The sequence below is a fragment of the Acipenser ruthenus genome, chromosome 1 (assembly GCF_902713425.1).
Source record: "Acipenser ruthenus chromosome 1, fAciRut3.2 maternal haplotype, whole genome shotgun sequence".
In the NCBI taxonomy this organism is placed as follows: domain Eukaryota; kingdom Metazoa; phylum Chordata; class Actinopteri; order Acipenseriformes; family Acipenseridae; genus Acipenser; species Acipenser ruthenus.
The window spans coordinates 88,602,287-88,628,693 of record NC_081189.1 but is presented as its reverse complement, the minus strand read 5'-3'; the positions used below and the strand labels follow the sequence as shown (position 1 = coordinate 88,628,693).

Below are 26,407 nucleotides of genomic sequence, written 5' to 3'. Positions count from 1 at the left end.
GGGGTCCTTCAAGAAGCTGCTTAACGAGATTCTGGGATCAATAAGCTACTAAAAACCAAGCGAGCAAGATGGGCCGAATGGCCTCCTCTCGTTTGTAAACTTTCTTGTGTTCTAAAGCCTCATATCTCGGAAACCAGTTAAGGTCTATTTGCAGGGTTAAATGGCTGCCAAATTGAAGTCATGTGATTTTATCAGTTTCTGCTGTATTTCTTTTAGTATTTGTCTTAATGTTTGGTACACAACTGTATTCTTTGGGTTTCTTAGTTTGGAATTCCATTACCAATGCTCTACATTAAAAATTAAACCTTTTACTGATTTAACCTCTGGCCAAATCAATGATGCAGGCAATTTTTACACCCCTATTTTTCTTTATGTTAACAAACTGTTCAATCTGATATGACATTCCCCATTGATTATGCCCCTGGGGATCCTTTGGTTTTGTTAATAAAAAAATCCCTTTCTAGTGTTTCTTGTATTGACATCATGTTGACACCAGGTCAACATGGCCCAGATCTATTTGACAATGCCTAGCTTGTTACATAGGAAAGTAAAGAAGCAAGCAGCACTCCTGAGAGACGAGGTAACATGCACTTTCAATGTGTGTGTATCAGCATATCAGACCATGGAGTATTGAAATGATAATTGAAGCAACTGCAGTCAAGTCTAAAAGAGTGCTTGGCCTGTGGGAATTCATCTGGTCTTGTACCAACTGGATGGCTGCTCAGGACACAGTTTGAATGGCAAGGTGCAAGTTAGCACTTTATTCAGAAGAGGCAGGCATTGTATTAAAGTCCTTGGGGGAAACCCTCTGTGATCTGCAGATGTTGAAACAAAATGGCTTAAATTGCTGATATCTATTTTTTGAGCTCTCCAAAAGGTATGTGAGAAATGATTACCGTCCATGAGGGAATGTGAGGCAAATTTCAATTTGATGTCATCTTAATTACAGTACCTACGATCAGTGTAATCTTATACCAGTGATGATTGACATACTTCGGTTATTTTCACTAGGGGAGCAGTAAATTAGCATTCAGAATAATAGATTTCAGTTCTCTTTTTTTTTTATTTCCTTTCACTCCATTACAGTGCTTTAGTACAAAAAAGATTCTGAACAAATGCGTTAAAAGTAACCAAGGTTTTTAAAAGGTTAAAATCTTTTATAGGAGGTTATTACATCTTTAAGTATATGTTTAAAGTAGATGACCACTTAACACACATTTGTATTTGTTTGAAAACATAAATTTAAGGAATTGCAGAAGAAAGTTTCAATCTATTTAAAAAACAAACAAACAAACAAAAAAGGCTTGTTTGATCTGAAAGAAATCAGAGATTTAAATAAGACTCCATTAGGAACTTAATTAGACTCACCTGAACTTGTTACCTACACTATTAACACACTCAAGCTTGCTACCAGTGGCCAGTTGCTGTAAGGGTATACAGTGCTTCCTCGCTGTAACGCAGGTCTCGTTATAACGTTATAAATGGGGAGGGGGATGCCGTGGGACACATAACAACACACATCTGACTGAAATACAAAATAAAATAACTCCCTCTCTATAATGCACATATAGTGTAGCAAACAAGTAACTTTCTGTGAATTAACCATGCGTAAAGCACCTTGTAATCAATGCTATATTTTTTATAAAAAAAAAAAAAAAAAAGAGAAGGGAATGGGCTCGCCCCAGGTTCGGCTGCCGGAGCGGGGCTGAAGCTGCAGCTCCTCTCGCAGCAAAAAAAGTAAATACATTAAGAAAGAACCACGTAGTAGGCCTAATATTTAGAATAAGGTGTCTGTGTTGTAAAGTGCCAGTGCATCTTTTCTTCAGTTCAGATACTGTATCAAAAGGGAGAGACAGAAACAGAAGTTAGACTTGAGAAGTTGTTCACAGTTTGAACAACACCGGTACTGTTTTTACTGTTGAAATATTGCATGAATCACTAGTATAGGGAATTGGGGGACATGCTGTAGGAGCGTTATATCTGAGGCGCGTTATAATTGAGAGCCTTATAGCAAGGGAGCACTATTGGCTATAATTTAAATGGAGTAATCACAGTACCCGAAAGGTAAAACAATATTTGTATAAAATCAAGAGTTTGTTGGATTATTGCCAACTGCAGTCCGAAACATCTATAGGAGATTCGGATTAGATCAGATGAGATTAGAAACAAAGCAGTTATGTTCACTCTGTAGAGTATAAGGCCCGCTCCACACTACATAACCGATCTCGAGAACCATACTCGAAACTGCTCTAATTAATCCAGCTCAAAACGTCCACACTGAAGTACCGTTTCATGTTTAGTCAGGCTTAATGTGTCCACACGCCATTAGAATAGTTCAGTTACAATTCCCAGCAGCGCAATGAACTGTGGAAATTAATATGATAGTATCCCACCATGCACTGTTTTTTATTTTAAAATAATGTGTTATGCCCCATATTAAGAGGTTCATATTGCTAAAAATAAATATAACAAGTATTGTGGAAAAAGTAAATCCGAACACACACACACACAAGTAGGGCTTGAAGTTTTCAGATTTTATTTTTAATCAGGTGAAGTCCCTTTAAGCAAATTGAGCTGATTCTGTTTTATAATTAAACTCGGAAAAAAGCTGTTAATTACAAAACAATCTTTGTTTTTACCTTCATATCTTGCCTGAGCCTAATTCTGGTCATCTTCATTTTATTTCAAACAGAGCTGACACATTACGTAATTTGTTCATCCCCGATCCTACTTTTAACTCGCATTTCATTTTTGTAATCGCCTAATTTAACGTTGTGTTTTTGTTATTTTCCCCACTAGTTTAACAGAGATGTCCTGATGGATTTTTTGAAACATAAAAATGAATATCTAGTGCGGAGTGTACACTGATAGCAAGTCCTTCAGACACCTGTTCTGAGTATTTCGCCAAACATACCACAAAGCATTTTGGGATATTGGAAGATACACAAAAAAATGTAGTTTGGTATTACAGCATCCACACTTCTGATAAACCCCACTACCTGATGCGATCTAATTAGAACTGGACTCGAGACTACCTCCTGAGGTGGTCTCGAGTCCGGTTCTTGAGTACGGTATTAAATGCTGCGTAGTGTGGATGCAAACCGTATTTAGCACTTTTAAGCCGGCTTAAATGCAACTAATACGGTTTAAAGGCATAGTGTGGACAGGGCCTAAAAGACAGACGAAAAGCCACAATCCACGCATAAAGATCCCCATGTTTTGAACTAGGACCCTACAAAAGTCAACTTTTGTTTCTTTTAAAATGCATTTAAAGAAGTAGTTATTGGGTTTTTAATCAATCTTAAAGCAGGAGAGAGTTCTTGTGTATTATCTTTTCTGGTCTGTATGTGACGAGTATCTGAAAAAAATATTTAAAAAAGTGCGGTGATACTTGGAGCTCACTGGCGTGTAGACAGTGTTTCCTGAGGCCATTTGTCATTCTGAAGAACAGTCTGTAATGTATTAAGGATGTGCTTTTGGTACATTGTTATGCACGTTTAAATGCTTGGCAGTGTCACTGTTTAAAAGTTTAAACCATATCTACATACACACACACACACACTTTTATATTACATTCTGATACTGACAGCCCGGGTTAGTATTTTCTAAGCAAATGAACCCTAAATGAGCAAATTACGTTTAAACATCGATAAGACTTAACTACATATTAAAAAAAATAAATAAATGTACACATCAAATTATATATTGAAATGTTTATATTTATGGCTGTAATTAAAGTTGCTAGTGGAGATATAACTATATACTATATAAATATTGAACACAACCTATTGTGTTTTTTTGTTGTAGTGTTTTTTTTTTTAAGTAACTTTGCCCAAAAGTATATGGCTAAAAAGAGTATTTATTAAAAGAGAGACAAATGTCTTGGCTACAGGAAAGCAAAAGCAATTTGTGCTTACAATTGAAAAAAAATACTTTCACTTCTGGAAAGGGTAATTACCAGGATAAAATAGCACAGTATTTTGGAATTGTAAATAACACTGTGACTGATATTGAAAAGTCTGCCTCAGAGATTTAAAAAGGTTGCTGTCTTTGATAGTAGCGGTGGGATTTTTGAGATAAATTGATCGAGACGAATACATTTCCGAGTAATCGAATCAAATGCCACTCTCCTCTACATACTGTACTTGTGTAAATAAACCTCCCAAATATTGCCACAAGTCACATTTTAAATGCCAGTCTAACACACAATCAAGTAATATATTAAGTAATTAATATAATGTTTGCCTTCTTGTGCAGTTAATTGTATATGGTCAAGTATTACTAAATAATGTAAAGTATTCAAATTCACGTATCCACACAACTTTAAATTAAATTGTAAAAAGAGATGCCTGGCCTACCTGTTTGAAGTGTGTCTCAGAGGTCCTATACTTTAGTACAGTAGTTCCAACATACAAATAAAAATTGTACTAAACATAAACAGCAATTCGGTCTAAAAGCTTGCAGAACAATTTCAAGTGAAAAAAGCCTTCCACCTATGGGAAGATTGGGGAATGGGGTCCACGAGTGCAACTTTTTCTCCCTTTGAAAGTTTTGTATGAACAGCTGCAGCACAATTTTCTTTAAGTTTTTCCAGCCTCGCTGTTATTGTTTTATGGGTCTGCACAATATTGGGATAATCCTTACATCGATTTCAAAACTGCTGCATTCACGATTCACACGCACTGTCCTCATAGGGGATAACGTGATCATGCCCTGTTCGGCCAAATCTATAGCAAATGCTGTTATGGATGTTTGCTTTTTATTGCCATCAGTAGCTCCATCCACAATAATTCTGAATGTTTTCATTTCAAATGTTGTGTTTTTGTGGTACGGCAATTTTGTTTGGCATAATTATTTACATATTACGGTTTTCTCGTCTGGTTCCTCAAAATACTTCCAAACGTGTCTTCCTTTGTTTAAATATAGAACAAACTTGGAAAAAACGCTTGTCATTGATGTTATTACCCCGCCGTGGAATTGATATCATACCACGCCTACTACAGACATGAACACACACACACACAGTATTAAACGTTTTACCACTTCTTTAGAGTTTATACGTTTAAAAGTCCCATCCCTATAATGTATATAGCTCCCATCATTAGTGCATATCAGTTGTTCTAATTAGCTAACAAGAAAACAGGCTTTCTGGTTCATAGATCTTCATCAGGATCTTTTGTGGAGGTTTTTACTGAAACATACCCCCATTTAAATCAATACTATACAACTCACCTCAAGATCACAGGGGCTTGTAATGTAAAAGAGAAAAAAAAAAGTAAATGGGTAATGATCCATTTCTTCTTCAGATAAATCAGAATCCCAAATCCACAAGCCTGTATGAAGATGTGTAGCGGAACATAAATAACCCAGGCACAAGCAATAAGAAAGCAGTACAGGTCTCCTGTGTATTATTTTATCTACTAAATCTTTAATAACTGTCCACTTTGATTGTATCATGTATTTTTTTGTTATTATTTTGTTTCATTTTATGCAAGGATTATGGATACAGATTAATATTTTATGTGTTTGATGTATGGAATTATGTGTCTTATATTTGAAAGTACATACTTTTCTGCTAAAAATAAATTTATAAGACTAATAAAGAAATAGATACTGTATTGTATTTTAATCATCAAAGTAAATAACATGCAAGAGAAGTGCAAGTCACATCTTAATCAAGGCATTTTCAAAATAAGGATATTAGATTCTGTAAAATGTTCTGTTAACTATATAAATAACTCCTTTTAAAATGTAAACATATTTTGAATGTTTGTAACTAATCAGAGAATCAATCCTAAGAAACTATTCAATAGAGTACATCACTTAGATTTTAAAATCTAAATGCAATGTTTCCGTGAGTAAGTCAGCCTATGAACAGCATTTATGTGTGTGTTATTTATGTCCATATTACTTTTGGCAGATTTCATAGGTTTAAATATCATGAGCATAAATCTATATAGCCAAATGTTACTTTCTTTCTGTCAACATTCACTTTTTTTTTTTTTTTTTTTTGTCGTTGCCAATTATTTTTATTATTTTCTCCCAATTTGGAATCGCCAATTATTTTATTATGCTCAGCTCACCGCTACCACCCCTGCGCTGACTCGGGAGGGTGAAGACGAACACACGCTGTCGTCCAAAACGTGTGCCGTCAGCCGACCGTTTTTTTTCACACTGCAGACTCGCCATGCAGCCACCCAAGAGTTACAGCGTCGGAGGACAACATAGCTCTCGGGCAGCTTATAGGCAAGCCCGCAGGCGCCCGGCCAGACTACAGGGGTCGCTGGTGCACGGTGAGCCGAGGACACCCTGGCCGACCTAACCCTCCCTCCCCCCGGGCGGCGCTTGGCCAATTGAGTGCCGCCCCCTGGAAGCTCCCGTCCTCAGTCGGCAAAGGAATAGCCTGGACTCGAACTTGCGACATCCAGACTATAGCGCACATCCTGGACTCCATGTGGAGCACCTTTTACTGGATGCGCCACTCGGGAGCCCCTACATTCACAATTTTTACATTTTATTTTACTGTAACATGAGTCACCAGTTGTTTTTTTGTCTCTTCTGGTAAGGTATAGCTGTGGAGGAGTCAGACCCCAATGTTCGGGGACTAAAACAGTTAATGTACAAAACATATAACAGATGGCTTGAAATAATAGGCTTATTGTTACTGGTTTCGGCAGCATTACCAGTTTTATTTACTTTTCAAAAAAATGCTGCGAACTGCCTTGTGGCATAAAGGCCTTGGTGAATATGGCTTATTGTGTTTCCTGAAAATATTATTTGTCCATATAGGGTTAATAGTTCTGAATATTTAATTCTATTTTTCTCATTGTTCACACTTGTCTGGAGCAAGTACTATTGCCTCAAAGACTGAAGGATCCTTAACGGCTTTTTTGCTCCTTTAGGGATTTGCTCTTAGGAACCACGACCCTACTTATCCCAACTACCATGTAAATAAAGCAATTGCTAAACATAGTGCTATTGCTCTGTGCTTCTCCTTCTTTGTTAAATACACATTGTTAAATCTGTTATTCAGTATATAGTTTCCTTTTACTAGAAATCATTGCCCAGAACAACATATTTTCCTGTTGCTGAATAAAGTTGTTACTTCTGCCTGACAAGTTAATTTGCTGTCATTTGCCAGATGCGCTTTTTTTTTTTTTTTAATACACAATCTGCCAATCTTGTAAGATCTTCAGCATATGAAAATAACATTGCTCATAAGTAAGGCCCTGTGGAAATCGCGGAAATTTTCTTTAAAATTCACGGCAGTGTCACGGGTAAAGTATCGTATTTTGCAGAATGTGCACAGAAATATGTTATAAATTACATGTACAGATTATTATTATTCTTTTTTTAAACAGCAACTATACAGAGAAATGCACTGACATCAAAATTAACATCAAAGTTACTCAAGCACTTTACAATATCTTGTGAAATGGTGTTGTAATTAACAGCCTGTAGGTAAAGTGTATCTGCAAGTGTAATCTAATTCAAGCATTCAAAACAAGGACCAGGGGTCACAAATGGAGATTAGATAAAGGGGCATTCAGAACAGAAAATAGGAGGCACTTTTTTACACAGAGAATTTTTGGAGTCTGGAACCGACTCCCCAGTAATGTTGTTGAAGCTGACGCCCTGGGATCCTTCAAGAAGCTGCTTGATGAGATTCTGGGATCAATAAGCTACTAACGACCAAATGAGCAAGATGGGCCGAATGGCCTCCTCGTTTGTAAACTTTCTTATGTTCTTGTGTGTAACAGGACTACTTTGTTCAGCCTGTTGACTGTTGTACTCTGTGTTGTGTTTCGTTTTTAAGATGATGACACATGACATCATACATTTTCAGTATTGTTTTCATTCTGCATTGAGAATGAACAGAAAAGAAAATTGCATTTCAGTCTGTGTTACTGCATCTGCATCCACCTTCCTCTAAGGCTTCACAGGACAGGAAAGCAACAAAAGAAACTACCATAACGTATAGTTTAACATTTGTTTGTGTACTACCTTTACATTGTCACGCATACATCAAGAGTATATAAGAAAACAAACAAAAAAATATACAACATATTTGATACATAGCATTTTAAATTCAGTTACACAAGATTCACAAAAACTAATACCGTATTTAATTTAATTTGTGAAAAATAATTAAACAGTAATGCTGTACCTGCATTGAGAATGAAAAGAAAAGCAAATTGCATTTCAGTCTGGGTTACTGCATCTGCATCCACCTATTCAGTAATTAAAATAAAATAATTACTCAAGATATAGAACCCAAACAACAAAAATACAATACATAACATAAATTAAACATTAGTCTTTTTTTTTTACATTGAATAGCTGTACAATGGTTTGTATTGGAGGTTACGTAGTGAAAAAGGCTGTACTCGTGTGCACATGTGGTTAGGCCACGAGAGAAGAAAATAATGATAACTTTTAAAACTTAATTTTTTTTTTATTATTTACTTCTTAGCAGACACCCTTAACCAGGGCGATTTACAATTGTTACAAGATATCACATTATTTTTACATACAATTACATCATTTTTTACATACAATTACATAATTTTTTACATACAATTACCCATTTATACAGTTGGGTTTAACCCATTCTGTGAGTTGTATTCGAAGACCAAAAATTCATTTATATCTAAATAAACAGCCATGGGCTTCCTTGCAGTATTGTACGGCTTCAGCATTTGGTTTGACTTATCTACACCTCCCATGTGTCTATTGTAGTCCAGCACACACTCAGGCTTGTCAAATTCAGGATGGTCTCTCGGGAGAGCATTAGAATTGTCATTATAATGTAAGAATTTTAAAATTAATTGGAACCTGTCCCAGGAAAATTGGGTAAGCGTGAACAGGGTCAGTGGACCAATATAAATCAATTCTAGGTTTATTCACCAGTCCCATCAGAAGGGATAAACCCCAGAACTTTTTCATTTCAATTAGATTAGTGGGGACCCATTTGCGCACCCTAGAATATCGCCCCAGGTTGTCCTCATATTGTGATATGTATTTGCTGGGCATACAAATTGGTCTGAATAACCAAATACTCAAAAAAAGTCAACAGTGATGAACAACTGGAAGAGGTCAATTGGGGTCAATCCAGTTGTGTTCACCCTGGTACCTGGTGTGCCAGAAAAAGGTGGCATTTGAGGCTGGATGTTATGGGGGGCGGGGTCCAATTATAGAGTGGCTGAAATCCACTCTATATATAAAAAAAAATATATATATATATATATATAATATTTTAAATGAAGCAAATGAAAACTTAAGATCAATTCAAATTGTTGGGATAGGAGAAAAAAATAGGATCTGTACAGTATTTATTGAAAAAACAACCCCCAAAAATCCTTCATTACGTCCTTAGCACTGGGGAAGTGATTTTTTTTGGATGTACCAGGTACATCTGTAGCACACAACAGGTTAAGCATGCTATGAAACTTTTATTTAGCAAAACATGAATTAACACCACCAAACATCCTCTCAACATACTTTTTCATTACCCTGAGTTATTATGTTTATAATGTTGCCCTTCTTTGTTAGTAAATGTGCATTTTGAGTTATTTTTATATAATTTAATAGACAACAGCAATACAACATACCTTCCTCCGAGGCTTCACAAGACAGGAAAGAAAAAATGGCGTTTCAGTACAATTCATTACATTTGGACTATACCAAAATAACTCAATGTCATTGTTCTGCTGACTACTCATATAGCTCTATAATAATTAGGAAACTCCAGTGAGAAAATGTTTATTTCCTTAGAAATAATTACTACACTGTGTGTAATGCAATTCACAATATTTGTATTATCCATTACTAGTATAATGGTATAGTCCACTACTCTCTGAAGCCTTGCAAGGAAACATTTGTCTGACTATTAAAGCGGCAGCAACAGCCTATTGATAATCTAGTGAAACCACTATACTACTGTTACACAAGGACAGCTTTCAGTTCTAGTATGTCAGGTGCATGTTCACCATTTAGGTCTTGCAAAACAAATACAATGTGTAACCCATACTGATCTTGTGCATCAGTCGACTCGTCAGTATGACCACTGACAAGCAACCAGACTGTTTTACCTATTCCATAATCTCCTGCTTGTGATACTCAGCAACTTTCGGTAAGTATTCATGTCTTAGCTGGGCTGATGAAGGAATCCTTCCATTTGCTACACTCTGTCTGATGAATTTCCATAACATTTGGTTGTACAATTTTTCAAAAGGAATATTTTCGCAAACAAACGCCTCTGTCAGGTCAAAATTTAATAAGTGGACTTTTGGAATATGGAAGTCATCATTTTTTGTTTCTTTGCAAGTAAAGCAGTGGCAGTACTGCTATGGATTTCCGCCTTTCTCTTTCGGTGAATACTTGCTGTCAACAGATGAGTTTCGGTAGTGATCTACAGTAATGTTGCAGGACGTACAGAAGAGCTTACCTCCTGCTGGATACTGCTTTACGTGATCTGCTGCAGACACATTTCTAGCCTTTTTAGAGACATCCATTTTCTTGTTTACAGTGTGTAGTATTTTAATTTCCCGCTTAGATTGCATATAGTCACATGACACAATCACTGCACAGCACTGTGTGCATGGCGAATATTACATGCAGGCACATATCAGAGCTGTACAGTTTCATTTAATTTTTTTTTTTTTTTGTTATGAAATACAAATAATTCTCAACTTATTTTTATTAAGAATATTGTAAAAAATCGCGGTATTGGGCTAATTTCACGATTTCCACGCAGCCCTTGAAATCGCAACTTTCACAGGGCCCTACTCATAAGGCAATGGGGAAACTCTGATTTACAGTAGCTTCAATGACCTGGGACTCATGTTTTTTATTTATTTAATTTCATTTTATATTATTTATTTACAGAGAGAAACAAAAGGCAGAGGCCAAAGATGGAAAGGTATTGGAGATTCTGCAAGTCAAAGACAGCAAAATACAAGAGCTGCAGCAGGTATGTACTAATACAAGCCATTGACCAGGAGGTTTACATTTACCCTTTTTCTGTTAATGTATTTACAACTTTAATTGAGAAGATATACAGTCCAGCTAAAATGAAAGTAATACAATTAGACGAGTCTATTCAATTACGTAATCTAAACAGTGGTAGATTTAAAAACGATATTGTTCAAATCATTATTGTTACAGGCAGAAATACACCCAAGAGCCACATACACATTGTTGAATGTTTTATTTTCATAACACAGCAATCTATTGTATTCATCTAGCAGATGCTGTATTAAGTCATGTCATGGTTTACATCAGTTGAATGAAACCCAATGTATTTTGTGTTATATTGGAAAATATTCTAACATGAAAGGGCATTGATAAAGACTTGTTGAAACATTTGTCCAATTTCATTACACTTCTTTGTAGAGCCACAGTGCTTTATTTTGTCATATGATTTTCACTTTCTATGCTTCTGGAACTCGGTCGGATATATATCACAGGAGGCTGTGTGGTCCAGTGGATAAAGAAAAGGGCTTGTAACCAGGAGGTCCCCGGTTCAAATCCCAGCTTAGCCACTGACTCATTGTGTGACCCTGAGCAAGTCACTTAACCTCTTTGTGCTCCGTCTTTTGGGTGAGATGTTGTTGTAAGTTGACTCTGCAGTTCACACACCCTAGTCTCGTATCTTGGAAAGCACTTTGGGATGGTGGTCCACTATGAAAGGTGCTATATAAAGATTAAAAATAAATAAATAAATATATATATATATATATATATATATATATATATATATATATATATATATATATATATATATATTATACAGTGCCTATAGAAAGTATATACCCCCTTTCAAAGTTTTCACCTTTTGTTGCCTTATAGCCTGGAATTAAAATGCATTCAAATAGTTTTTTTTTCATTTATCTATACATCCTACCCCACAACTTCCAAGTGAAAAAAATATTCTTGAAATTAGTAGAAAATTAATTAAATAAAAACTGAAATAGCTTGGTTGGATAAGTGTCCACCCCCCTTGTAATAGCAATCCTAAATTAGCTCAGGTGTAACCAATCACCTACAAAATCACACACCAAGTTAAGTGGCATCCACCTGTGTTAAATTGTAGTGATTCACATGATTTGAGGATAAATTCAGCAGTTCCTGTAGGTTCCCTCTGCAGGGTAGTGCATCTGAAAGCAAAGACTCGACCATGAGCACCAAGGTGCTTTCAAAAGAACTCCGGGACAAAGTTGTTGAAAAAAATGTCAAAGGCCTTGAATATCCCTTGGAGCACGGTCAAGACGATTATTAAGGAGTGGAAGCTGTATGGCACCACCAAGACCCTGCCTAGATCAGGCCGTCCCTCCAAACTGGATGACCAAGCAAGAAGGAGACTGATCAGAGAGGCTACCAAGCGGCCAATGGCAACTTTGCAAGAGCTACAAGCTTTTATGGCCAAGACTGGTCAAAGCATGCATGTGACAACAATATCCCAAGCACTCCACAAATCTGGCCTGTATGGTGGCAAGAAGGAAGCCATTACTCAAGAAAGCCCACCTTGAATCCTGTTTGAAGTATTCAAAAAAACACTCAGAAGATTCTGTAGCCATGTGGCAAAAAGTTTTGTGGTCTGACAAAACTAAAATGGAACTTTTTGGCCTAAATGCAAAGCGTTATGTTTGGCACAAACCCAACACAGCGCATCACCCAAAGAACACCATCCCTACTGTGAAGCATGGTGGTGGCAGCATCATGTTATGGGGATGTTTCTCATCGGCAGGGACTGGGGCACTTGTCAGGATAGAAGGGCAAATGAATGGAGCAAAGTACAGAGAAGTCCTTGAGGAAAACCTGCTGCCCTCTGCAAAAAAGCTGAAACTTTGAAGTTCACCTTTCAGCATGACAACGACCCAAAGCACACAGCCAAAGCTACACTGGAGTGGCTAAGGAACAAAAATGTAAATGTCCTTGAGTGGCCCAGTCAGGGCCCCGACCTAAATCCAATCGAAAATTTGTGGCATGACTTGAAGATTGCTGTCCATTAATGCTCCCCAAGGAACTTGACAGAGCTTGGACAATTTTGTAAAGAAGAATGGTCAAATATTGCCAAATCTAGGTGTGCAAAGTTGTTAGAGACCTATCCCAACAGACTCACAGCTGTAATTGCTTCCAAAGGTGCTTCCACCAAGTATTAACTCGGGGGTGGAGACTTATCCAATTATGATCAGTTTTGTATTTTTAATACATAATTTTTCTCAATAAAAACTTTTTTCCCCTTAACAGTGTGGAGTATGGTGTGTAGATAAGTGGAAAAAATCCTCATTTAAATGCATGAAACTCTGAGGCACTGACACAACAAAATGTGAAAAAAAGTTCAAGTGGGTGTAGACTTTCTATAGGCACTGTAAATATACACTGAGTGTACAAAACATTAGGAACACCTGCCTAATATTGAGTTGCACCCCCTTTTGCCCTCAGAACAGCCTCAATTCGTCGGGGCATGGACTCTACAAGGTGTCGAAAGCGTTCCACGGGGATGCTGGCCCATGTTGACTCCAATGCTTCCCACAGTTGTGTCAAGTTGGCTGGTAGTGGATCTCTACTCGGAATAGCTTGTTCCATCTCATCCCACAGATGCTCAATTGGATTGAGATCTGGTGACTGGGCAGGCCACTGCAGTAAGCTAAATTCATTGTCATGTTCGTGGAACCATTCCTGGACAATCCTAGCCTTGTGGCATGGGACATTATCCTGCTGAAAAAATCCATTAGCGGATGGATGCACTGCTGCCATGAAAGGATGCACCTGATTGGCAATGATGTTCAGATATCCTGTGGCATTCAAACGTTGCTCCACTTTTATCAAGGGGCCCAACGTGTGCCATGAAAACACACCCCACACCATCACACCACCACCACCAGCCTGCAATGTTGACACGCGGCATGATGGAATCATGTACTCATGTGGTTTTCTCCTTACCCTAGTCATCCCATCAGTGTGAAACAGCAGGAACCGGGATTCATCAGATCAGGCAATGTTTTTCCAATCCTCCAGTGTCCAGTGTTTTTGTTCCTTAGCCCACTGCAACCGCAGTTTCTTGTGTTTTGCTAAAAGAAGTGGAACTCTGTTAGGTCGTCGGCTGCCATACCCCATTCGTGTCCAGGTACGACGAGTTGTGCATTCTTTTATGGGTCTTTCGGCACCAATGTTGTACTGGACTGTCAGTTGACTAACTGCTGTCTGTTGCTTTACACAATTCGTCAGCCTCCTTTGGCCTCTTTCATCAATGAGCCGTTTTCGACCACTGGCATGCCGTTGGCTGGATGTCCTTTGGGTGGTGGACCATCCTTGATACACACGGGAAACTGTTGAGGTTGAAAAACCCAGCAGCGTTGCAGTTCTTGACACACTCAAACCGGCGCGCCTGGCACCTGCTACCATATCCCGTTCAAAGGCACTTAAATCTTTTGTCTTGCCCATTTACCCTCTGAATGGCACACATACAGTACACAATCCATGTCTCAATTGTGTCAAGGCTTAGAAATCCTTCTTTAACCTGTCTCCCCTTCATCTACACTGATTTGAAGTGGATTTAACAGGTTACATCAATAAGGGATCATAGCTTTCACCTGGATTCACCTCGTCAGTCTATTTCATGGAAAGAGCGGGTGTTCCTAATGTTTTGTACACTGAGTGTGTGTGTGTGTGTGTATATATATATATATATATATATATATATATATATATATATATATATAGATATATAGATATATATATATATAGATATATATATATATAGATATATATATATATAAATTATTATTATTATTTATTTCTTAGCAGACGCCCTTATCCAGGGCGACTTATAATTGTTACAAGATATCACATTTTTTAAATACAATTACATTATTCTTTTACACATTATTTTTACATACAATTACCCATTTATACAGTTGGGTTTTTACTGGAGCAATCTAGGTAGCAGCAGTGTGGAGTAGTGGTTAGGGCTCTGGACTCTTGACCGGAGGGTCGTGGGTTCAATCCCCAGTGGGGGACACTGCTGTTGTACCCTTGAGCAAGGTACTTTACCTAGATTGCTCCAGTAAAAACCCAACTGTATAAATGGGTAATTGTATGTAAAAATAATGTGATATCTGTATAATGTGAAATAATGTATAATGTGATACCTTGTAACAATTGTAAGTCGCCCTGGATAAGGGCGTCTGCTAAGATATAAATAATAATAATAATAATAGGTAAAGTACCTTGCTCAAGGGTACAGCAGCAGTGTCCCCCACCTGGGATTGAACCCACGACCCTCCGGTCAAGAGTCCAGAGCCCTAACCACTACTCCACACTGCTGCCCTTTTAAACTTGTATATATATATATATACACCATAGCGTAAACCAGAAAATTTAAACTGATGCATAGTAACTTATCACTTCTGATCCCTAATCGCTGAAGATCCTTTTGGAGCAGGGTTCACTTTTAGGCCTTGTCCACACTATGGATTCAAACCATATTAGTTGCTTTTAAAGTGGCTTAAAAGTGCCAAATACGGTTAGCAGCTACACTGCAGAGCGTTTCATACCGTACCCGAGACCACCTCGGGAAGGAGGCTTGAGTCCATTTCTAAATTACGTTGCACCAGGTAGTTTATTGTATGTATGGTCAGCTGTTCCACCACCTTCAAGATTGCATACAAACAAAGAATTGCCATTTAAGACTTTATGTGTATATATCATCAATGTTTGTTTTTTCATTTGAACAGCCGGTTGATTCATCAATATTAACAGGTTTTAGTTTGGGACTGGAAATAATGGTGGCTTGAAGTCAAATGAAAGCAAATTGGGGCTTAATTTGGCTTTTTAATTTCACTGTAACCTCTGACGTAGCTGTTAAGTGAGATTTTACTTTACATACATGAATTGAATTCAGCCTGTTCTTGGCAAGGTAATATGCAGGCCGCATAGCTGATAAAATCTTTTTCTTTGCTGCAATGCAATAACTACAGTTCATTTTGAATATTTTCTGCATCATAACCATGGGAACAGAGATTTTTAGTATGTCTGAAACAGTAAAGTTTCTTTTCTTGTTGTTTTGTTTGACACAATTAACCTTTTTTTTTTTTTTTTTTGCTTCAGGTTGCAGTCCCCTGTAATTCCAAGTGTGCATCTTTTTAAGGTTCTTGAACATTATCACTGGCACGCTTTAAAAAACAAGTCTAATTTTCTTTGTGATCTTTTTTAGAAAGTGCGAACTGTCTGCTTCATATTTTCGACTACTGCGTGTGCGTTTGTTCTCGAGTTACAGACAGGCAGACCACTGAGATCTATGGAACACCGGTAGTAATGCTTTAAAATCTTCTGTTGAGATTAGTAAAAATAAAATCCCTGAAAAATGAAAATAAACTCATTATGTAATTGTGTTTAAGCTACAAACTAACATACAAACAGAAGCAGTCGTCACTGGACTGGCCTGATTTTTTTTCTTAGCCACTTTTGGAAAACATACGTAATTGATGAGAGTGATGAGTGACAACGCAAATACTGGGTGCAATCAACAACCAGTTTACTAATTGAATATTGGATAGGCTGTAATTATCGTAATCGATGCATTGAGAATCATTTTTTTCCAAAACTAGGTGAAAAAAATGTGTACCATACTCTTCACAAAAGCCTTCAAATACAACTGACAGCATGCATGTGCATTTGATTATACATAGTAATATAATATGAGTATTGAAAAGCAAGAAGCAAAAAAATCTCTCTTTACGAAAGCCTTCAAATACAAATGAAAACATGCATGTGCAGTATTTAATTGAGGCTCTCAAAAAAAATGGATCTCCTAGTTAAAAAAAAATATATATAGGGGTTCAGGGATATTGTTGCTAATGATTCTGAACCTAGTCTTTTGTCTTTATCTTTTTTGTACAGTACATGGGAGTTCTATGAAAGACTTATTTTGACTGGGGAACTTTGCTGGTTATGCATAATCGCTGTTCTGTTTCAAAATGGAAAATTTAAATCACATAATTAAGATAAAATAAATAAAGCATTTTATATTTATGGGATCAACGGTGTCTATGGCCACTTAGTAGCTGAACTTTAATGATTCATTCCTGGTAGTCATTTTTCATCCTAATGCAGTACCAATGAGTTTACCAGCAGTGCATGCACTTCCACAGCAGGGATGTGAGAGTCTCTCGATGAGGACACTCATTATTTGTAATAGTTTGTGTACCAGTCATTCATGTTATTATCTCTGAGCTAATTGTATCAGTTAAATCTGTATTTAGATGAGCTACAACTGTAGCAAGATAAACCATGTTACAGCAACTGATTGCATAAGCAGCTTCCTAAGAGAGTATTAGCCTACATATAGCAATTGAGAATGAATGTAATGAAAGAGATTGAGAGATACCTTTATTAAAAGCAGATACAATCACGGTTTAGATGACAAAGAGTGAATTACTCAATAGTTTTAATATAACAAGTGTTTACCTCGCCTCTTCAGGGCTGGAACAGGCAACTGAAGTGCAGAGATTATTTAAGATAGTGTTTTCTCCCAGATACAAAACAGAAGGTTAGTGCCATTATAAAAAAAATACATGTGCCTCCCAGTGTGGAATTTGTGACCCAAATGCTATTTATATTTATACACATTAAATGTGGGTAGCATACTGGATTACAAGGTATGAATAGCTGCGTTATTGCATTGTTACAATGGCAAATTGTCTAATCTCTTATACAGTGTAACAGCTGTGTAATTACATGGAAACTGAGTTTTGAACAGCATTTTGTTACCTAATGTAATTGCCTGATTACACCACGGTACAGCTCATTTCCATGTAATTACAATATATTCCACCTGCAGGAATGATTTTCTATTAAATGTTCATTGGCTTACCTTTCTTCCAATTCTTGCCAATATAAACTAGTTCTATTGTTATAACATTTTCTTATAAGAAATAAACAATTATCCTGTTTAAATTATTTTTAGAATGGATCAGCCTGGGTAGGCAGTTTTATTTCTTTTCTCATTCATCTACATGTGTCTGTTTGCAAGTGATCTTTAAAAAATGTAACATCAAGTTCATATGCTTAAAATCTTAAATGTCTGAAGATGGTCTCATTTTAGTGGAAATCTGGTTGTTTTGGATGTTTCACAAATAACTATACATGAACCGAATCACACTTAAATGTGTTCCAGGTGTGGTAAAGAACCACACAGTATGTGAACTAGCCCTTAAAATTGTAGTTTTTCTGTCCATTGCTTACTATAACACAGAACACTCCCATTTGCTGGAAGCTTTTCACATCAGTTTTGCCAACAGATCACTGGCCAGCAGATTTAATGTATTAATTTTGCAAGAAGTCTACACAATATCTTGAAATACCCTTATTTTTAGACCATGAAAGAAGCATTTTTTTCAGTAAAAAAAGAGCCATAATGCAACTATAATGAGAACTATAATGCAATTTTTCAGCAGACCTGGCGAAAGAAACGGAGATCCACGCAACCCCCTGCAGGCCAGGCAGGCCAAGTCATGCACATGCTTACACTTTGTGGAAGTAGTTGTCAACATATATAATATTCTATATCTACTGTCGTCAGTAGGTAGATGCAGAGGCTGCATCATAGGATGACGTACTCCTTAGCAACGCATGGATGCCATTTCACGGAGGGGAAACTAGATTTTTGCCATAGTGTTATCGTTTCTCTCCGACTGAGAAACGTGTTTTTACCTTTCAAACATTAAGACTGGCCAACGATTATGTGGATATAATTAGTGCTGTTTTTATTCTTCTTCCAAAAATAGCATAAATAGGTTTTCTAAACATTTTTTTACTTAACGATTATTTTTTTTTTTTTTCAATCATAGCCTACTACATAGTAGTAGTAGTTTCTGCATGTGAGTTGTATTGTATTATTTGTAGTTAAAATAATATAGTCTATTGCTGATTACTAAAAAAAGCTATAGTAATAATGTGCATCATCTCACATTTTAAATATTCTAATAAACTTTACTGTGATCATGAGATTTGTGGAGTGTTGCTTTTGTTGACGTTCCGATTATATATGGTTGTTGCACCATTAAAAGACGCAACTTACACTTGATGACACGTGTGCTTGCAAGAATAAGTGGAAAACCTGTGTGTCACTGTTGTTCCATAGTTAAGGAATATACAACATAAATGTTTTTTCCACTTATCGCAAGTAAAACTGGACATGTACTGGATCCCACATTCTATATTTTAAAACCTACATGCTATATGAAAATCTATCTATGGGAAACTGAAGTCATGCAAAAGGATTATTGTAAAATTGTGGAACTTTGGATTGTTTTCTAAAGACCTGAAATAAAAAAAGATTGAGTATCTCAAAACTATTTGGAATACACATTACTGTTCTTCGTCTGAAGGATTTATTTATTTAACCCAGCTTGTTATGCTACGTTCCCGCTAGCCGCTCGCCACGTTGCCACAAGCGAAATGTTTTCCCTTGTGGCTCAACTATTTTTCCTGAAGCTTGCCATGGTGGCGAAGGCTTTGAAAATTGTACTTGTGTAGACTGCCAGAATATTCAACGTGTGCTGGTAGATAAATCAATACAGACTGTTTAGTTTGGTTTCATTTTGCCCAATGAAAGCTCTTTAGCTTGATCACGTAACATATGCACGCCAGAAACGTTTGGTGTGAGGACAGAGGCTCTAATTAGAAACAGTCAGCGAACGGCGCTGCTTGTAAAAAAACAAACAAAAAACAAAAACAAAATAAAACAAAAAAAAAACAACATGGCATCCAAAAGGAAAAAAATGTTGTAAAACAAATTTACAAGGGCAGCAGTGTAGAGTCTGGACTCTTGACCGGAGGGTTGTGGGTTCAATCCCAGGTGGGGGACGCTGCTGCTGTACCTTTGAGCAAGGTACTTTACCTAGATTGTTCTGTATAAATGGGTAATTGTATGTAAAAATAATGTGATATATTGTAACAGTTGTAAGTCGCCCTTGATAAGGGCGTCTGCTAAGAAATAAATAATAATAATAAATTGTACAGACCAATTACTAGAATCATGTTCCGACAGATGTAGCCCAAGGACATAAGAACTTAAGAACATAAGAAGGTTTACAAACGAGAGGAGGCCATTCAGCCCATCTTGCTCGTTTGGTTGTTAGTAGCTTATTGATCCCAGAATCTCATCAAGCAGCTTCTTGAAGGATCCCAGGGTGTCCGCTTCAACAACATTACTGGGGAGTTGGTTCCAGACTCTCACAATTCTCTGTGTAAAAAAGTGCCTCCTGTTTTCTGTTCTGAATACCCCTTTATCTAATCTCCATTTGTGACCCCAGGTCCATGCAGTATATGAATATCTCTGCAAACCTATTTTCACGTGGGACTAAGTTTGGCATTTAATAAATGGGAATCAGAGTTATAGAGCAATTTAAATATAATATGTATGTGTATTGTAAATGGTAGGGTCTGACATTTAAATATCTACGTGTTTTCAAATAAAATACATGTCTTTTTTGCCTTGCTGAAACAGTGTGTTATAACTTGTTTATAGTATTGTTATGTGGCTAAAGTTTTTCCAGTGTGGCTAAAAAATACTTTAGCCACAGTGGGTAACTAAATGAAAGTCTTAGAGGGAACGCAGTTATGATATAATAATAAAGATCTGCAACGGTGTTGGTTGTTACAGAACTGTGTATCAGGGGCGCACCCAGGATCTAGTCTCATCCGTCAACAGGGGGAATGTGCTAATAAATTTCAGTGAAGTTCAACCTCGTCTCCGTGTCGCAAACATTACACACACCAAACTAAAGAACATGCTGTCACAACCAACCCATTGAAGAGTATTGAGAGCTGAAACAAGTATTTTAAGCAAACCAATTTCTCACATACAGGAATAATCAATGTTTCACAGGATTATTATTATTTTTTGTCCGTTATGCAAACTGAAAACACAGCGTAACAGTCTGAATACAGCGTCATTTTTCCAGGTAGCAACGTAACGGCCCGTTACGCTCAACAGCGCTGGCGAGAACCCTGATTATGATGAAGCAAATACCCTAGGTAGGGATATTTAAGGTGACTTGACTAGTACCTGGTCTCTTTTAAAGAGTGGGGGGAATTGATCTTCGATGTCAAGAAAGCTTAAATAGTGTGTATGTCCTTTGAATAGCGATTCGTTACCTAGAAATGGAATGGAAATGCTGTTGCCAGTGCAAACATGAACCAACACAGACTGTTAACATTTTAAGGAACATTTATTACAGTGTAATTACTCATACATGGACATGCCAGAGCATTGATTACTGTTGTATTTAAAGTGTACCTGTTTTAACAGCTTGTCCATTGAACCTTGACATGGTCAGAGTTTATTTTTTTAAAGAGTTCAAATTGATTGCAATGGAATGCATTTGTTTTTTTGTGTTTTGCACTAATATGATTGACTATAGGTGGGCTCACTTGACGGATGTGACCATACACTATTTTGATTGCATACAGCTCTCCTCTGATTGACTGAACAGACTTTTAAATTTCATTTTACAGCATGTATAATGAAATAATTTTGAATTAAGAAAGTGTGTGCTGAACCTGTAAAATACTGTGGTATACACAATAAACGTTTACATGGAATTCAAGACCAGACTTAAATAAAAACAAAAGAGCGCTATGTAATTAGTGCATGTTCTTTTCTCAGTTCTGGTTAGTATGAAATTATTACATTTTGCCAAATCCAAATTTATTATATACAGTTCTAATGAAAATAACTGAATCTTACATGTGAATAAACTACTTGTATATCATGATTTTATTAATATGTTTTCTAGAAACAACTAACATATGTCATCAATATCTGTACTGTTGAAATACAAACAGAGATACAACTGTTGTCTTATTATTTTCAGATATGTGATGGTCCACAGCATTTTTAGAATGTTATACCTCTGTTGCCTTTTCTACTAACTTTTGACAAGAATCTTTTTTTTTTTTCATTTTTCATAACATAATTAGCTTTCATTTTTGAACTGTAGAGGGAATTTGTAATGCTAATCTTTCTGTCCTAGACCTCTTAACTTCTTTAAACCTTTTTTTTTTTTTTTTTTAAACCAGTTTAACTCTTCTGGGGTTTAAAAAAAAAAAAAAAAAAAAAAGATTGCCTACCTCTATCAGGATTTGAATTTATTTTCACTTGGAGTATACATCTCTATTAAAGCCCCTTTTTACATTTTGAATGGAGAGAAGACTAATCTGGAAGATTGCAAGTGTTTTCCCCAACATGGCAATTAATTACATCCCAGAACACTGTTATTTTTAAAATATAAATTTCAGACAGCAGTTTATCGGTGCCAAGACCATTAAGACATTACTTCAATGTATATTTCATATAAGGTGTAACCAGTAACCGCTGTGTTTGGCTGCCAAATAAAGCAATATCCAATATGCAATTTGAAAAAACAACACATTTTACATTGTTATAAATGTAATTATTTGATATATGTCCCGTATATTATGGATGATGTAATTCCTGTACAGGTTAGCTTACCCAGATGGAAAGGTTTATATCATGTGGGATTTAGGAAATAATTCCTGGATCTGGAAAAGACCCCATTTTAATGTCATTAAGCAAACTGTAGATGGGTAAGGAATAATCAGATGTATGAGGTATTTTACAGTAGTGTCTAGGAGTATTGACACCATCTATTTCCGTTTTTCCCCCTCTGTCATGTAGTAAATGTCATTTTTATTAAATGTGTAAACACTGAGGTAGAAACATCTTGGTCCATAGCCTAAACCTTATCCACTTTTGATCACTGGTGCGTCGAGTTGAAGAAGTTAGTGTAAAGTAGACTTCAAGTACTGAGCAGTTGAAACTAATCTGTTGAGGAGGTGGCAACCGGTATCTAAAAAGTGTGTACGTACTGTGCTCTAGGATTAGATGCCAAGAAGCTGTGATAAATATCATATCAAATTGTAATACACATATACTGAATGTGTATGATTTACTTATTTTCATTACTATTACAGTTGTCTTTTTTATTTTTTTATTTAGAACACATTTAGCAATGGTAATGTTTATTAACAACACTGTATATGCTTTGTTACGTTTTAGTGTGTCCGATGCATCTTCAGTAGTTAAGTATTATCTAGCTACCTGTATTTTTCTTTGTATTGAAAATCAATAAATAATAATTTTGTATCACTTAAACATTTTTCAAGATTGAACATGTTGACATGTATGCCTGGATATGCTTTCCTGCTGAGGAATTAGTTTTGTTTAATTTGCTGGGCAAATGTGAACCTCACAGAATCACCACCAGCATTGGTACTAAAAGACAGAGAAAGGTATTCGGGTTCAGTGTCTGAACTATTCTCCACACATATGGGAGTCAAGGCTATATTTACCTGTATAACTAAGAGCTATTGCTCTGTAACCAGTGGAGCTGGATGCTAGCTTCCTATCGGGTATAGTTTGATTGTATTACATATTTAGCAGCAATTTTGTGCTTTTATATTTATAGTATTTAATTTTAGCCCCCCCCATGGTATATAAGCAAATATGCACGATGGGTTCAAGGGAATTTGATATATAATGACTCCCAGCACATGAATGCTAGATAAACTTATTTTGTCATGACATGAAACAAAGCTTTAAAGTGATGCAACCTAAATGTCAGGTCAGCAAGACTGCATTACCCTAGTTTGATATACAAGTTAAACCACTGTTAAAAAAAATTGTCTTTGGAAGTCAGCATCATAAAATGTCATCTTTGTTACATTAGAACCCCCAGATATTACGAAGGGCAATTTCACTTAAAAGGGACCCATTATTTAATATTTAATCATGTTGAGAAATATTATAAGCTCCATTTAGTGTGTCTGACTTCAGATTACATTTCTCTTATGATTTGTTATTTTTTTATTTATTTTTTCTGTCAAACAGCAAGTAACAGGCCAGCAGCAGGAAATAAACAACATTGTTCAGCGAAAGATAGCAGTAGATGAAGAAAACAGCTTAATGAAGAAGGAGCTGACTGCTTTGCAGCAGAAATTGTCGGATAAAAGTCGAGAACTTAAGGTTTGTAGATATTTCCACTGCTATGGCTTTGAAGCAGTCCTTGAATCTTCATTCAGCCATTGTGACACCGAAAATGACAATTCTCCTAGGGGAAATTGCCTAAGGCCTCAAAATCACTTTAAAAAAACCTTGCGGTTTCATTGCTGTGCTTCAGACTGTGAAAGCAGCTTAAAAGCCAGGAATCTAAGCCTGATAACTTTGAAATAAATAGTTAATGATAGAAATAGAGCAAAGAAAGTATGTGTCTGATGATGTGGCTTTTCCTAATTAGATTCTGATGGGACTAGCATTATTAATTGATAAACACAAGGTCTGGGAGGATGTGTGTTTGTGGGTCTCAAAAATAGCTGGGCACAGCATCAAAGTATGCTTGATCAATTAATGGGCCTGTAGCAAGTGTGTTCTCATTAGAGCTGTCATTAAAGTTAAAATATGGCCCTTCTACCTGCATGAGAGACCAATGGAAGTACAGTAGTCTTGAAATGTTCTCTTAGCCGAAGTGTTCTTTAAGACTGAGTTGACCACCAGACGCAATATGAATCAATAAATAATTAAATATTTTTTACTTGTCATGACGCATGTGCATCAACATGTGAAATTAACAGAATAAGTAACAAAAGCAATAGGCAAGTGTATGTTAATATACTATATTAATAAAGTAACAGACAAACTAACGTTAATGAACTAACTGTCAAACTAAATTAACACAGCACCCCTACACACGTTAAAAAATGCAGCAGCAGCTCTAGATTCATTATGAATACCTGTACAGGAGCAATATTCAAAACATGCACAAAATTATTATCTTGCGATGACAAGTCACATTTGAAAAGATTGAATACCAGTAAACCATTTGAATTTAAGTTTGATGATGAGTTATCAGGTTACAAAACAGCACTGTATCAGTTGTGAACAAATCGCTAGCGGTGCCAAAAAGGTTCTTTTAAAGAATGTTCCTGTTCCTTTAGGTGTAGCATTTACAGTGGGAAAAATCTGTTTCACCACAAGGGTGTTCTCTTAGGCAAAGTGTTCTCTTAGGAGGTGTTCCTATACATGGAGACTACTATACACAGGTGACCTTGCCTGTCAGATTTGTAAAGAGCTGCTGTGAAGGTAAGCCTGCACAGCGCTATGTATACATATTCATTCTGAACCTGCTCTCTCTCTCTCTCTCTCTCTCTCTCTCTCTCTCTGTCTTGCTCTGTTTCTTGTTTATTTGGCCGTTGTGACTCTCCCACAGGATGTTAAAGAGCGAACCAAGAAGAAAGAAGACGAACGCCGGCTTGTTGTGAGGAATCTGGAGGAGGAAAAGAAAGGATTAAACACACGCTGCTCTGACCTGCTAAGTGACCTGGAGAAACTGCAGAAGCAGGCGGCCCACTGGAAAGAAGAGAAATCTGGCATTGAGTCTAAAGTAAAGGTAAAGTACAGGCAAAGCGAAAGAAGAAAGTGTAAAACGAAGGGACTTCCTGGGCAGGAGAGCTGAAGGGTTTCCAGTACTTTTCCTTCTCTTTCCTGTATGTTGTGGGACGGCGCCTAAAAAGGCAAAAAATGAAAATAAAATAAAGGAGAAATAATTAATCCTGAGATGCATTGAAATTAAAATTGATATAGTGTTCGGTCCAAAAAAAAAAAGACATTAAATCTGTAAAAACAATGATTTGGGTTTATAATGATCATAATCAAACTAAGTAGCCTAGGTAGGTTTTCCTTTTGAATAGCCTTAGTAGGTTAACTGTCAGTTTTAACTACACACATCCAATGATTATTAAGACAAAAAACTGCCCATAGTATTTGCAAAATTGTAATGCTTAGGTAAATCAATACCGGACTAGTAATTAAAAGTTTACTATATACAGTACTTGCAAAAGCTTAACAACAAAAATGTGAACTACATTACAACACTTTGTTATATTTCGGGGTGGGGGTGGGGGTTCTATGCAAAACTCGCCTACTGTATTCCACTTGTAATTGTGTATTGATGTCCGCTGTAGCTGAATCTTACAAATTCATCATGATGTAGGCTATTTAACCAATAGGCAACACATGCTGAGATGCTGAGGTATCAGATATTCTGCTTTGTTATAGGTGAACAGAAGATTAATTAATAAAATATACTGAAAACTCCACATCTATTTTTACTAAATGGCAATGTAATTAACTAACTGTTTTATTTAACTGAGGAATTACCTTATAACTTATCTTTACGCAACTCCAGCTTGTGGCTTTCTGTATAGCTCCCCTGACCTAAACTCCATACAGTTATTTACAATATATTTAGTACTTCAATACATATTTAGTGAAAGAAACAGGCCCTTTTGAGGTATATTACCTTTTTTAAATGCTTTCAAG

General features: G+C 36.5%; 1 protein-coding gene across 1 annotated transcript in view; it reads left to right on the top strand.

The window, feature by feature from the left end:
* Window positions 1-26,407, top strand: part of cntln (centlein, centrosomal protein) — a 158,815-nt gene that overhangs the window by 4,398 nt on the left and 128,010 nt on the right. The window contains exons 5-7 of the mRNA XM_059031625.1: window positions 10,888-10,972; window positions 23,921-24,055; window positions 25,296-25,475. Of these exons, the coding sequence (XP_058887608.1) occupies window positions 10,888-10,972; window positions 23,921-24,055; window positions 25,296-25,475 (400 nt within the window). The remainder of the gene's footprint in view (window positions 1-10,887; window positions 10,973-23,920; window positions 24,056-25,295; window positions 25,476-26,407) is intronic.